The 12,612-nt window shown below is 39.2% G+C and overlaps 2 protein-coding genes across 4 annotated transcripts; one reads left to right on the top strand and one right to left on the bottom strand.

Annotated features, from left to right (window-relative positions):
* The first annotated feature begins 1,470 nt into the window (after positions 1-1,470).
* Positions 1,471-6,085, top strand: LOC121967730 (ADP-ribosylation factor GTPase-activating protein AGD12-like). Of its 3 annotated transcripts, none has more exons than XM_042518133.1 (9): positions 1,471-1,597; positions 2,314-2,407; positions 3,236-3,320; positions 3,925-4,000; positions 4,663-4,826; positions 4,898-5,027; positions 5,216-5,332; positions 5,468-5,563; positions 5,681-6,085. In XM_042518133.1, exons 2-9 carry the CDS (start codon positions 2,368-2,370, stop codon positions 5,960-5,962), a joined length of 990 nt encoding a protein of 329 aa, XP_042374067.1. In that variant the 5' UTR covers positions 1,471-1,597; positions 2,314-2,367; the 3' UTR covers positions 5,963-6,085. The 3 variants fall into 3 exon arrangements, with proteins under 3 accessions (XP_042374067.1, XP_042374068.1, XP_042374066.1); XM_042518134.1 differs by having other exon boundaries at positions 2,300-2,407; positions 3,964-4,000; XM_042518132.1 differs by having other exon boundaries at positions 2,300-2,407.
* Positions 6,086-8,023, bottom strand: LOC121967728 (aspartyl protease family protein At5g10770-like). Its single transcript, XM_042518131.1, has 2 exons — positions 7,870-8,023; positions 6,086-7,578 (listed from the first exon to the last, which is right to left on the bottom strand). Exons 1-2 carry the CDS (start codon positions 7,958-7,960, stop codon positions 6,311-6,313), a joined length of 1,359 nt encoding a protein of 452 aa, XP_042374065.1. The 5' UTR covers positions 7,961-8,023; the 3' UTR covers positions 6,086-6,310.
* Between the last annotated feature and the right edge of the window lie 4,589 nt (positions 8,024-12,612).

Genomic DNA, 12,612 nt, shown 5'->3' with positions numbered 1-12,612 from the left:
ACTGCACCGAGAAAACACGAACGTTTGTACGGCCACGTGTTCGAACATCTCAGCCGTCGGATGAGTCACGAGGCAATTTCGCGCTAGTCATAGGGCCCAGGTTGCCAAATTTGGAAATGGCAGGGGCAGCTAGGAATGACGGCGTCAGCGGCAAGGTCCTCCGACGGTGTCAAGATGGTAATTTCGTTCGGCGGATGGAAGCAGGTGTCGCCGGGTATCAATGCAGCACGTGACCAGACAAAAACGGTGGGCTCCGCTCGATTGGACGTCCAGGCTGGTTGGGTTATCCATAAATCGCACTAGACTGTGCTCGATAGGTACACGTGTCTGCTCTACCGGAGAAGTTTTCGCGGAACAAAGCGATAAGTGTGGCCAGGTGGTAAGTGCTCATTGGCCATCGAGGAAGTATATGATGACGTCGACGGATCCCTATATACATAATCCATATATAATAAATATATTTATTACGAAACGTATAATAAATTTTAAAATTATTAAAATATTTACTTGGGAGATTAAAAAAAAAGGTTGAAAGAAAAAAATTCTATTTAATTTGTAAAAATGATGAATTATTTTATTTTTTATTTATCAAATGGACCGACACAATTAAGAAGTCAACCCAATTACCCTGTAGTAGTTTCTTGGCCCACGGACTAGCGAGGTTTGGCTTCCCGACCATACTTAGAAAGGTCAAATGGCCCACGAAAGCACCAAGGCCTCTCAAGAACAAAAAAAATCAAAAAATAAAATAAAAAATATAAAAATTTTAGGATTAGAAATAAGGATTTTGATAGTAATCAATATGAAAATTCTCTTATTGCAGCGTACTGTTGGGAATATTCATCCCATTTTCAATTTGTGTGGAGCATATAGTTAACTTTTTTTGAGTGCCGAAAAAGTATGAATTGCAATGTACACATCTTGATTTGAACCTTTATTTTTCTATAGGGTCTGTTTAGTGTTTGCCAACGCAGCCTCCACTTAAATTCCAATATAATAGCTGAAGGAACCCGCTGTTTCGGATTTTTCTTTTTATAATATTATTTTCAATGATTTTTTTTTTGAAAACTACAAAATAGGGTTTGATTTCTAAACCCTAGAACATTTGGTGGATGAGAAGCTACTCTGTGTAATTTCATTTTTTTTTAAAAAAAATTTATAGTTTTACTAAAAGAAAAAGAGTTGAATTATTCTAGGCATAATTAATTTTTGTCTTATAATAACTCAATATAGATAGCAAATCAAGAGAGTGATCATGAATAAAAAATTGATAATTTTGCCTTTTGTTCGATAAGGATATTAATACAACTTTGATAATTATTAAATCGCAGGCAACATTTTAGAAGAAACTATTAATTTTGATACATTAAATTGCAATTAACTTTAAAAAAAAAAATCCAGACTATATGGAAAATTGTACAGCCGTTCGATGTAGAAAAGGGACCGGCACAGCCCATCGCTTCCGGAAACAACTCATCGAGACTATAAAATGCAAATGCCGTAACGACGCCTTCCGAATCATCGCGCGTCTCGAAGTTGTCGATTCATTTGTGATTTGATTTCGCCTCATTCGCCGCTCGAATCCGGTGGTGGCGAGGTAGATTCAAGCGTATCTGGTCTTAGTTCCTAGGATATTGCATTCATTCTGTGGAATTTCGATTTGAATACCCCAACGTTCGCGTCTCGACGGTCTTATCTGGCTCCCAATTATTTATCTTCTGGATATGCTTTTTCCTGCCGTTTCTTGCGAATTCATTATAGTCGAAATTGTGGAGATTTCCAAGTTTTGATCTTGATTGTTCTTATGAACGGGGAATATTCTTTTCTTAATGCTATCTCGTCATTTTCATAGTTTGTTTTTGTTTGCACCGATTTCGAGGGATTAGTGGTTGGAGACTTAGGGTATTTCTTCTTCTCGTTGTCGTCTCAATGGATTAGAGTGATTATTGATCACCATCTCATGTATGTACGTTGAGGCTTTCTACTTTTTATATTAGCAAATAAAACTTTTTAATATTCCATTGATATTAGTATTGCATACCTCTAGTCTGTGGAACTAATTATTTCACGGTCCTTGTTTATGCTAGGTTTGGTGTGGGTTTATACTGATTTATTCTTAATTACCATGTTATTATTTTTGTTGTTTGCTACGATAGTAAGGAAGGTTCACATTCAGGAAACTTTTGAAATGTTTTGGGGGAACTTTTATTTAATTTGTTTGTAGAAGCTTTGTTCTTCATTAATCATGTATGATATTGATATCTATTATTTCATGTTACTGAACGGGACTGAATGCCAGGAGGTTTTAATCAGGTGGAACCATTTCAACTGGATGTGGTGAAATCTTCACCCTTGTATGGTGGAAAAATGAGTAACGTCTATTACAGGACTGAAAGATCTGCCTCAGGTAAATGCATAGATGATATTGATCATATATTGAAATCATCATGTTGACATTCCTTTTATAAAAGAAAAGACCATAGGTTTGCATCTCAATCGTAAAAGATCTCTATTTTCAAAGGCCATCCATTCATGTGGTTTTACGAGGAGAATTTCTGCAGCATGGAGCATAATCTGATTTTTGAATTTACTAATGTTCAGCAAATTGTTATGCAAACATGTGGCATCCAAGGACCTTTTGACTAATTTAAATCTATCTTCATGATGACATATATTTGAATGTGCAATTATAAAAACTGGACAAATTGGTTCGAATGCTAATTTTCTATACATGTTTTCATTTCGGTGTAAGTTTGATTTCCAGTGTTTGGAGATTTTTCAAAACCTTGTGGACTTATGGAATTTATTTTAAAAATATTTTTGTTTTTGATGCTTCCTATTTTATGTTGACTGCAACACTGAATATAGTAATCACCCTGATTTGATGAAGTTGGCAGTACAAAATTCCAAACTTAAAATTTCTTGTCAAGTATGCAGGTACACTTGTTACATGGCTATATAGGGAAAGCATAGTTATACAATGCCAAAAATACATGGATATAGTTCCAGGACAAACATAATTTTATAATGCCAAAAGTTCATCATATATAGTCTCAGAACAATCATATATTTAAATGCCAAAAGTACATTAAAAAATATTTTGTGTACATGTTGACTAGTAGCTCATGATATGCTTTTCCAATGGACTGCGGTCCTGATCATGAAAAGTCTATGTTGTATGTGGTTTATACAAGAACCAGAAGCTAAATTCCCTTCTAATACTTTGTTACAACAGTTCAAAAGAGGAAAGTGAAGGAGCTTATGCTCAAAAGTGACAATCGAATCTGTGCTGATTGCGGTGCTCCAGATCCAAAATGGGCGTAAGTAACATTATTTGTTATGCCAGTAAACTCCAGGCTTCACTGACATTATTCAGTATGAAATATAATTACCTAACTATTGCTTTTTCTTCAATTGGAGCTAACCCACTAGTTTTTTTGTCCATATATTAACTTGCCCATGGAACTCACTCGTTGACACTTTCTTGATAATTTTTTTCATTAGTTTTCTTATTAACTAGACGGCTGCACTTAAATGAGATAAAGAATCATGTGATAGAAGTTCAAGATCATTTACAAGAGAGGTGCCTACTCTTTTGACGGATGTTAATGAGATCTTATGGCATGCCAAATGCTATACGGCACAAAATGGTGTAGAATATGTAGTTTTCTTGAGGAAATACATTTTTAGAAAGATGCACTAATTTGTACTTTCTGATTGTTGTATATACCAACTTCTTGTCTCCTTATCCTAAAAGGAAGATTTTGTAACACTATGGTATGGCCATCCATATTTTATGGATTTGGAAAGGAATATGTACAAGATGTTAATTTAGTAAAAATGAGAATACTAAGATGGAGACTTAGAGTTACGAACACCTAAAAGAAAAATCTGAGAATCTTGATGATTTGCTTGTCACTGCAGGTCTGCTAATATTGGCGTCTTTGTCTGTTTGAAATGCAGTGATGTTCATAGGAGTCTTGGGGAGGACATTTCAAAGGTATCTTCAATTTGTGATTTTTTTTTTGTTTGCATTTGTTCGTAGGTATTAGCCGACCCGACCTGTTTGATGCTGGTTAGACATTGTTCCAATTGATCAGGTCAAGTTTCTTGAGTTATTGCCAATTTATGTCCTCCACCCACCTCTAGTTGGAAGACTGGACTCTAATTTTTCACTAGCTAATGTGCTGAGCCTTTGCATTTGGTGTATCTACGATTTTTCTTACATTAACCAGAAATTACTAATGTAGCAACAAAACATGTCTGTGTGTACTCTAAGACTACTTATATAGAAAACTATGCACCATCCTAAATAGAGTTTTGTTTTGATCAAGGTTTAAAGTAGCATTTTATGCTGGAGTTTCAATTTTCAGCCATGCCAATACTTACCATGCTCTAAAGCATGTCGAGATCAACTCTATAATGTCTTTCCACTTAACTTGTTAACCATTTATTATAAGCCAATAGCAATTAGAAAATAAATCAAATTAAAGTCTAGAGAAACAGGTCTCAAACATATAACAAGCATCTAATATATATTTTGGTTGACTATTGGCACTTGGTCTTGATCAACACTTGAAAGCATATAACTTAAATTTTACAGGTATTATTAGAGGATGAAGAGTTACTTACATATTTTTGTCTTGCTATTGTAACATTCAGGTTTTATCAGTGACTTTAGACGAGTGGTCTGAAGGTGATATTGATTCCATGTTTGAGGTTGGTGGGAACTCTTATGCTAATTCAATTTATGAGGCTTTTCTTCCCAAGGATTATCGAAAGCCTAGATCTAACTCAAGTTATGATGATCGGAGCAAATTCATCAGGTGCAGGACACAGTCTACAAGCGCAAATATTGTATATATTTTTATTCATCTCTCTCTCTCTCTCTCTGCAGATCCAAGTATGAGACACAAGAATTCTTAAAACCAAGTTTGCGTATTGTGTCTTCGAAGATGTCTTTCAGTTCTGTTGAATCCAAAAATAGCTTAAATTACAGGATTGACTCCAACAGTTCAACTAAGTCGGTAAGTTTTGCATGCTTCATCTGCCCTTTAGAAGTGATCAAGAACTAGTCAACATTCTGATTTTTTTACACATTCCAAAATCAGCATGTTCAAAACTATTATTTGTAAGCTTTGTTATCGAATATGACTACAAAGCATTAATGATTGAATCATTATCCTTGATGGTAAGGTTCTTATGTTGATAACAGGTAGAGAGCAGACAATTCATTGGAGATTTAAAGGTCAAGGTTGTGAGAGGTTCAAATTTAGCTATCAGGGATATGTTTAGCAGTGATCCATATGTTATATTGACTCTTGGGGAACAGGCAAGTTGTTCAATTTTAGTTAATGAGCCTTCATCATCAGATCTTTTTTTTTTGCTTTTTGGTTTCATGTCCACCTCAGTAATTATTTCTTCCCTGTGCCTGTCCTGATGTTAATTGGTCGTGTGAGTGTTTCAGAAAGCTCAGACAACAGTAAAACAGAGCAACTTGAATCCAGTGTGGAATGAAGAGCTTAAGTTTTCAGTTCCTGAAAATTATGTCACTTTGAAACTGGTTAGTTTGAGTTGTTTATATTAGGAGAATTCATGAACATGCTTTTTGTCGATGGAAACACAAAAGAGTAACTGATTCACGTTTACACCCTGTTTTTTCTCTGTTTCATCTAAACAGCAAGTATATGACCAAGATGTTTTTTCTGCCGACGATATAATGGGTGAAGCTGAGATTGATCTTCAACCCTTGATCACAGCTGCTATGGCTTTCGGGGATCCTGAGCTTCTCGGTAACATGCAGATCGGGAAATGGTTACAGACAAATGACAACGCACTTATCGATGACAGCACTATCAACATTATAGATGGAAAAGTAAAGCAAGAGGTCTTTCTGAAGTTGCAGAATGTGGAGTCTGGAGAAATAGAATTAGAACTAGAATGGACTCCGCTGGATGAATAGGTATGAGTCTCCTTTTATATTACGTCGTATTAGTAACCTTCTGTGAAATGTATTGTAGGTATGTAGATCATATCAGATGCAAAGGCTTTCTATCTCATATAAAAATGTGTGATTAAACTCTTATTTTAACTGTAAATTAGACTTTTCATTTGCTTAACACCAACCAGGACATAGTTACACTTAGCAGCATACACAATAATGCAGTACTTAAATAGTAATTAATGAACATTTGAGGGTCATTTGCCTCTCCATTCTAACCCAAAACTTAATCAACAAGTAGTAATCCAAAACACACCTCCGTAATTAGCTTTACTTTACTATGTCTGTCCCAGAGCCACTACCTCCTCCTCAACCACATCCGCCGGCGGCGAACCCGATCCTCGATCGCCCGACGTCGTACGCCACACTAAAGGTCTGCTGCTGCGTGTTGCCGATTATAGCCACGTCGCCGGAGGGCGCGAACGCCAGGCACGTCGTCGACTCATCGACGTCGATCATCACGTTCTTCGCCGGCAGCCTCAGCGCCGCGCCTCCCTGAAAGATCAACTCCACCGGCGGAACCGCCAGCTTGCTCAGGCTTCCGACGAAGCACGTGTCCAGGATCGAGTACGCCGGCGCCCGCCGGTACCGCTTGAGCGCCGCCGCTACTGCTCGACTCAGCGCGTCGTACACGTCGCTGGGAAGCCGCGTGATGACGGTCCCGGAGTCGATGATCGTCTGCATGCTACTAGGCACCGAAATGACTCGGCCATCGACGGTGATGCTGGTTAGCCGGAGGAAGTAGAGGGACTCGTCGAGGGAGCTCGAGACCAAGGGGGTGTAGGAAAAACGGCCGGGGTTGTAGGAGCCGATTGAGAGGTAGCCGGACGAAGAGGTGGAGGGGAGGCAGTAGGAGAAGGCGTTTCCGGTGACGGGCGCGAGCTGGGATAGGAGGGAGAGGCGGTTACGGGCAAGGCCGATGAGGCCGGCGGAACGGCCGAAAAGGCCCTCGTTGTCTTGTCCGCAGCCATAGACGAACCCAGGTAGGCGTAGATCGCGTGCCAGGGAGAGAACATCCTCGCTGAGGTAGCCGATGGAGAAGGAGCTGTCGCCGTAGCTAGCCTCGTAGATGCATACGTTGGAGACAGAGCAAGCGGGAGGATTGAGGGTGCTGGACTCGAGGCCACCGCACTCTGAAGCCGAGCAAGGGAGGGAGCGGTAGGTGGAGGAAGCAGAGGGATCGAAAACAGAGCCTACCTGGGAGTGGCAGTAGACGCGGCAGGGGGAGCACTGGACCCAGGAGAAGGAGGAGCCGGTGTCGACCACGACGGCGTAGGACTTGGACGGAGTGCCGAGACCTATGCGGGTGACGTAGTTGCCGACGCCGAGGGAAGTACCCTTTGAGAGGGGGACGGAGACGGCGTCGGGGCGGAGCAAAGGGGAGGAGGAGGCGCGGGAGATAGTGGCGGTGGTCTTGGAGAGGCGGGAGGTGAGGGCTTGGACGCGGGCGGCGTCGTGGGAGAGGACTGTGGAGAAGGGAAGAGGGACGGCGAAGGGGGCCGGAGAGCAGGGGCTCCGCGGGTGGTGGAGCGCGAAGTGGATGCCGGAGCTGTTGTTGAGATGAACATGCCGAGCCGCTGTTGGATTGGAGAAGAAGGGCAAGTAAGTCATTTCCAACCATCAAAACATCCAAATACATTTTTTAAAATTTTTTTTTATGTGCTCCATTAAATTGGCGTTGGTCAAGATAAATAAAACAATAATAATGATATTGTGAAAAAAAAGGTATTTTCTACAAAATAATTTCCATGAATCCTCTATCCATCATAAGCCTAATATGATCAAGAGTTGGAACTAAATTCGATCAATCCTTCTTTAGAATATCAAGAGCAAATTAATAAGAAATTAATTGAGATAAAATAGAGTACCACTAAATTTGGAGGAGCATATGGAAGCATCCAAAGCAAACGCTCTTCCGAGAAGAAGGAAGAAGAAGCAGAGATGGAGAAGCAACCCCATCTCTTATCTCTACTTGGCCTACAGATTTGTGGTCTTAGTTGATTCTTTCACACGTTAATTAGTGTGGTCTTTATAGAAGTGCCAGTCGAGGCCATGGTGGCTGGCGGTCAAGGGGTGGCTTTCATCTTTTTGAAAAAGAGTAGTGGGTAGAAAATCCAAATGTTAGCTAGAATTTCATAACTATTTTTTTTAATATATAATAAAATGTAAATCTATGGAGACCACACTATTATTTATAAGAGAAGTTGCATTATAAAGTTGACTAAAAACTTCATTACTACTCAATGAAACAACCAAACTCTTAACAAACTAAAGAATCTAATGGCAACGCTAGCTAGAAAGTCCCTAGATACTATTGTGAATAAGTGGGGCCCATATATGTATGGCCATCTTGGTCAAGATGCTTCGTGAGGTAAGCAATCAATTATAGCTCCTTCCCTTAAGTGGTGGAATTATTATATGATTTTAAACTATTTAAAAGAAACGTATGACTAATCCAGTTTTAGTTACACAATAATTTGTACTCAAATTATTGTATTTTTATGATGCTCACGTTGCTAATTTGCTATAGGACATGTAAAGGATATGCAGTACCCACTGAAGTACGCACTAGGCCGTGCATGTTTTTTCGTTCGGCATAAGACTTTAAAAGATGCCTAATCATAAATGACAAGTCACTCTTTTTATAAAAAATGAACGAGAAGTCATTGATGACCTTTGACAGTGCATTACTAGTACTACTACTTTAAACATGCGTATACGTAAGCTACTCTTCCATGAATTGGGACCTCTCGCTAGAAAACTAAACCATATAGATAGATATAATATATACATGTGAATTAGAAGTATTACCAACCGTTTAGTGACCATGTGACCTGTTTGGAATCAGCTAGTGTGGATACCAATCTAATGATTCTGAAGTGACAAGCAAACTTCCAGATGTGTTGTGAATGACTGAAGATAGTAACATTATTTACTTACAGAATTATTGGAACGGGTCAACGGCCACCATCAATCAAAAAAAACTTGTCAACGGCCACCATCAAGTTTGATCAAGAGACGTGCAAGACTCTATAAAGAGTGTGTCAGCATGAATCATTAGAAAGCTATATCATGGAGACATTTAATGAATATTCTGCACATCCTTGATTCCAGTAGATTCACTCTTCTTTAATGCTACGAGAGTTATTTTAGATTAAATTCGATTCACTCTTAGTCATCAGAATGAGAATAAATATTATAATATTATGAAATAAAATAAATATAAGTTTGGATATTATTTTTTAAAATAATATTTGATTAGTTAAATATTTTTAATCGAAATGAATCTAAATATTTTTTTTTACCTTTAAAGAAAAATAAGAGAAAAAAATTAGATATGAAAGAAAGTTAAATGTGAGAGAAAAATATGATGAGAGAGAATGATAAAAGAGAAAGTGCGGTAAGAGAAAATGAGGAGAGAGAGCATGATAACAGAGATTGAGGAGAGAAAAGTATGATAAAAGAGAAAGTGTGATAAGAAAAAATGAAGAGACGGAAAGTGTAATGAGAGAGAATGAGGAGAGAGAAAGTATAATGAGAAAGAACAAGAATAGAGAAAGTGAAATGAAAAAAAATTGAACAAATATATTAAAGGTATTTTTGTCCAAAACTTAAATTTTATTCTCATTTTTATCAAAATCCAAGGGAAGAGGTGAGTTTTATCAATATTTAAGTTTTTATATTTCATTCTAAAATATTGATTTTATTCCCTTCAATCAAACGAATAAATTCATTTCATCATTCCTAAACCCCAAACTAAATGCCATCTTAATTGGTCTGAATCCTCTTATGCTCGACCCAAGAGGCCCAAAGCATTCGACCTGTATACGTCTGAATCCCGGCCTCGCAGTCCTTGCCTAATCGTGCACCGTTCGTCGCCACACCTTTCCGATCTTGGTCGTTCGATTTGTACGCCGACAAACTGTAATGGATCTATGCCTGGCAGAAAGCCACAGCGACGACGGTGGTCGATATCAGGCGTCTTCCGTGCGACTGCAAGGGAAGGTAATAGTGGTGTAGTTCGCTGCTGCTTCCGGATACTTTACCACAAAATCCGGAGCTGGGAGGCGGAGGCGGGGACCACGGAGGCGGAGACTTTATAAATGAATAAAGACCTCAGTTATTATGGAAATGTGTGCTCTTAATCCTAATATAATAATAAACACATATATTTGATATTTATTTCTTTAATTTATCAATAAGCGAGATTTAGTTCGATAAATCAATAAACCCGATAAGTTGGGAAATGATATCACTTATAGTGTGTGTTGTTGATTATAGAAGGAAACTGTGTCTTAGTGATCTAGGTTGATAATGTCCCCAAGACGAGCTCATAAGGATTGCCATGTTAAACCCTGCAGGTGGACTTAGTCCGACATGATGATAAGGTTGAGTGATACTACTCTTGGAACTAGATATTAATTAAGTGAGTTGTCAGTAACTCATTTAATTAATGGACATCTGATATCTTAAACACAGGGAGACTAACACACTCATAATATGAAGGAGCCCAAAATGTAATTTGGGAATGGTGGAATGAATTATTATTGATGAAATTAAGTTGTGTGTTCGGGGCGAACACGAGATGCTTAATTTCATCGGGAGACCAAAATCAATTCCTCCTCTCAGTCCCTATCGTAGCCTCTTAATTATAGAGAATTATACCCACCTATACCCACCTTCTTACCAACTCAAAGGGACGGGCCAAGCTAGCTTGGAACCCAAGCTAGGGCCGGCCAAAACCCAAGGATGGAGCCAAGATTAGTGGCCGGCCCTAGCTTGGAGTCCAAGCTAGGTGTGGTCGACCACATAGAAAATAAAACGGATTTTTATTAAAATTATTTCTTATGTGGATATCATGGTTTTAAGAGAGAGTTTAAAATTTAAATCTTTCCTTTTATAGCTTTCTACAAAAGATTAAGAAAATATTTGAAATCTTTCCTTATTTGTAGATTGAAAGGTGGATTTTAATTTTAAGAAAACTTTCCTTTTTTAATCATGTTCATGATTTAAAAGAGAGTTTAAAAATTAAATATTCCCTTTTACAAGTTTAAGAAAAGATTTGATATCTTTCCTTATTTGTAGATTGAAAGGAGATTTTAATTTTTAGAGATAACTTTCCTTTTTGGAAATCATCCACATGTTTAAAAGAAAGATTTTAATTTATAAAATTTCCTTTTTACAAACCACCATGAAAGGAAAAATTATTGGAGAAATTTTTATAAATTTCTGGAGACAAATTAGGAAGTTTTAATTCTTATTATAATTAAAACTCTCCTTGTTTATAACTTATAGATGTGGCCGGCCATATAATGTGAGAAGAGAAAATTATTTTTAATTAAATAAATTTCTTTTTCATGGCAAAAGAATTAAGGAAGTTTTTTTTTTAAATTTCCTTATTTGCCAAGACCTAGGATTATAAAAGAGGGGGTAGAGGTGCCTTCATGGGTAACGACTCTATTTTATTCTTCCTCTCTTTTCCTCTTTGGTGGCCGACCCTAGCTTGCCCCTCTTCTCTGTTAGGATCCTTCGTACGGCTAGAGAGGGGGTGTGAATAGCCGACCCCAATCTTTCTCGTTTCTTCCTACGATTAGGTTAGCGCAGCGGAAATACAAAGTAGAAAGAAAACAGGAGAAGAAAGACAAACCATATAACGAGGTTCGGAGATGAACTCCTACTCCTCGGCGTGTCCGTAAGGTGGACGAAGCCTACCAATCCGTCGGTGGATGAGTCCCCGGAAACCCGGCTAATAGATACTCCTTGTGGGTAGAGAAACCTCACCACAATCTTTGCAACAGAAATAGGAGTACAAATAGGAACAAGAAAACAAGAACAGAAATGTAAACAACACTTGCTTGCCTTCTTGAAGTCAGCAGGAACCCTGGTGAAGCAGCAGCTTCTCGGACGAGCTCTCCCCCGTCTCTCTTTCCATCTTCAAGAAGAAGAAGAAGAAGCTTCAGTGTGAGGAAGTACAGAGGAGAAGAAGACTATAAATCAGTAGAACACGGGAGGGAGAAAGAGAAAAGAATGAAGAAAGAACAGAAGAAGGGACAAGGCAAGTACGTACGGACGTACCGTGTATCTTGACACGAGGTAGGGTTCCGCTGCAATGGAGCCCTTCCATCCCCTTCCTTTCCTTCTCGCGATGCTCGTCTCGATCGGTCCACGCATCGATCAGATGGCCCGACGGCCCGTGGACCGATCACCGCCTCTGTTACATCGACGGCCACCGATCGATCAAGAATCGAACAGAGTTTCGATTCGATCGGTCACCGCATCGATCGATAACCATCGTAGCATCGATCGGACCGATCGGTCACCGCACCGATCGATGAGCCATGATCATCGATCGCATCCGATCCAAACTTCTCACCCTAAACCTAAGGCTTCCACACCAACATCCGGTCAACCTCGACTGTTGGTACATCATGCCAGCATCCGGCCACCCTCGACCTGCTAGCACTCCCTATGTCGAGTCCTTTCGACCCACTTAGACTTTTCCACACCGGATGTCCGATCATCCTCGATCCATCTGGATTTTCCTCTTCGTGCCAAGTATCCGATCACCCTCGACCTACGTGGACTTTCCACCACGAAGTCCGATCATCCCC

Source organism: Zingiber officinale, chromosome 3B (genome assembly GCF_018446385.1).
Source record: "Zingiber officinale cultivar Zhangliang chromosome 3B, Zo_v1.1, whole genome shotgun sequence".
Taxonomy (NCBI): domain Eukaryota; kingdom Viridiplantae; phylum Streptophyta; class Magnoliopsida; order Zingiberales; family Zingiberaceae; genus Zingiber; species Zingiber officinale.
The sequence above is the reverse complement of the archived record's forward strand: the minus strand, read 5'-3'. Positions and strand labels throughout refer to the sequence as shown.

Bases quoted from the DNA above. Each gene is read 5' to 3' on its own strand.
- LOC121967730 (XM_042518133.1), top strand. From the start codon at position 2,368: ATGAGTAACGTCTATTACAGGACTGAAAGATCTGCCTCAG. The intron at 4,001-4,662 runs GTATCTTCAATT...TGTAACATTCAG, and splicing joins TTGGGGAGGACATTTCAAAG to GTTTTATCAGTGACTTTAGA. The intron at 4,827-4,897 runs GTGCAGGACACA...CTCTCTCTGCAG, and splicing joins GATCGGAGCAAATTCATCAG to ATCCAAGTATGAGACACAAG.
- LOC121967728 (XM_042518131.1), bottom strand. From the start codon at position 7,960: ATGGGGTTGCTTCTCCATCTCTGCTTCTTCTTCCTTCTTCTCGGAAGA. The intron at 7,579-7,869 runs GTACTCTATTTT...CCAATCCAACAG, and splicing joins ATGCTCCTCCAAATTTAGTG to CGGCTCGGCATGTTCATCTC.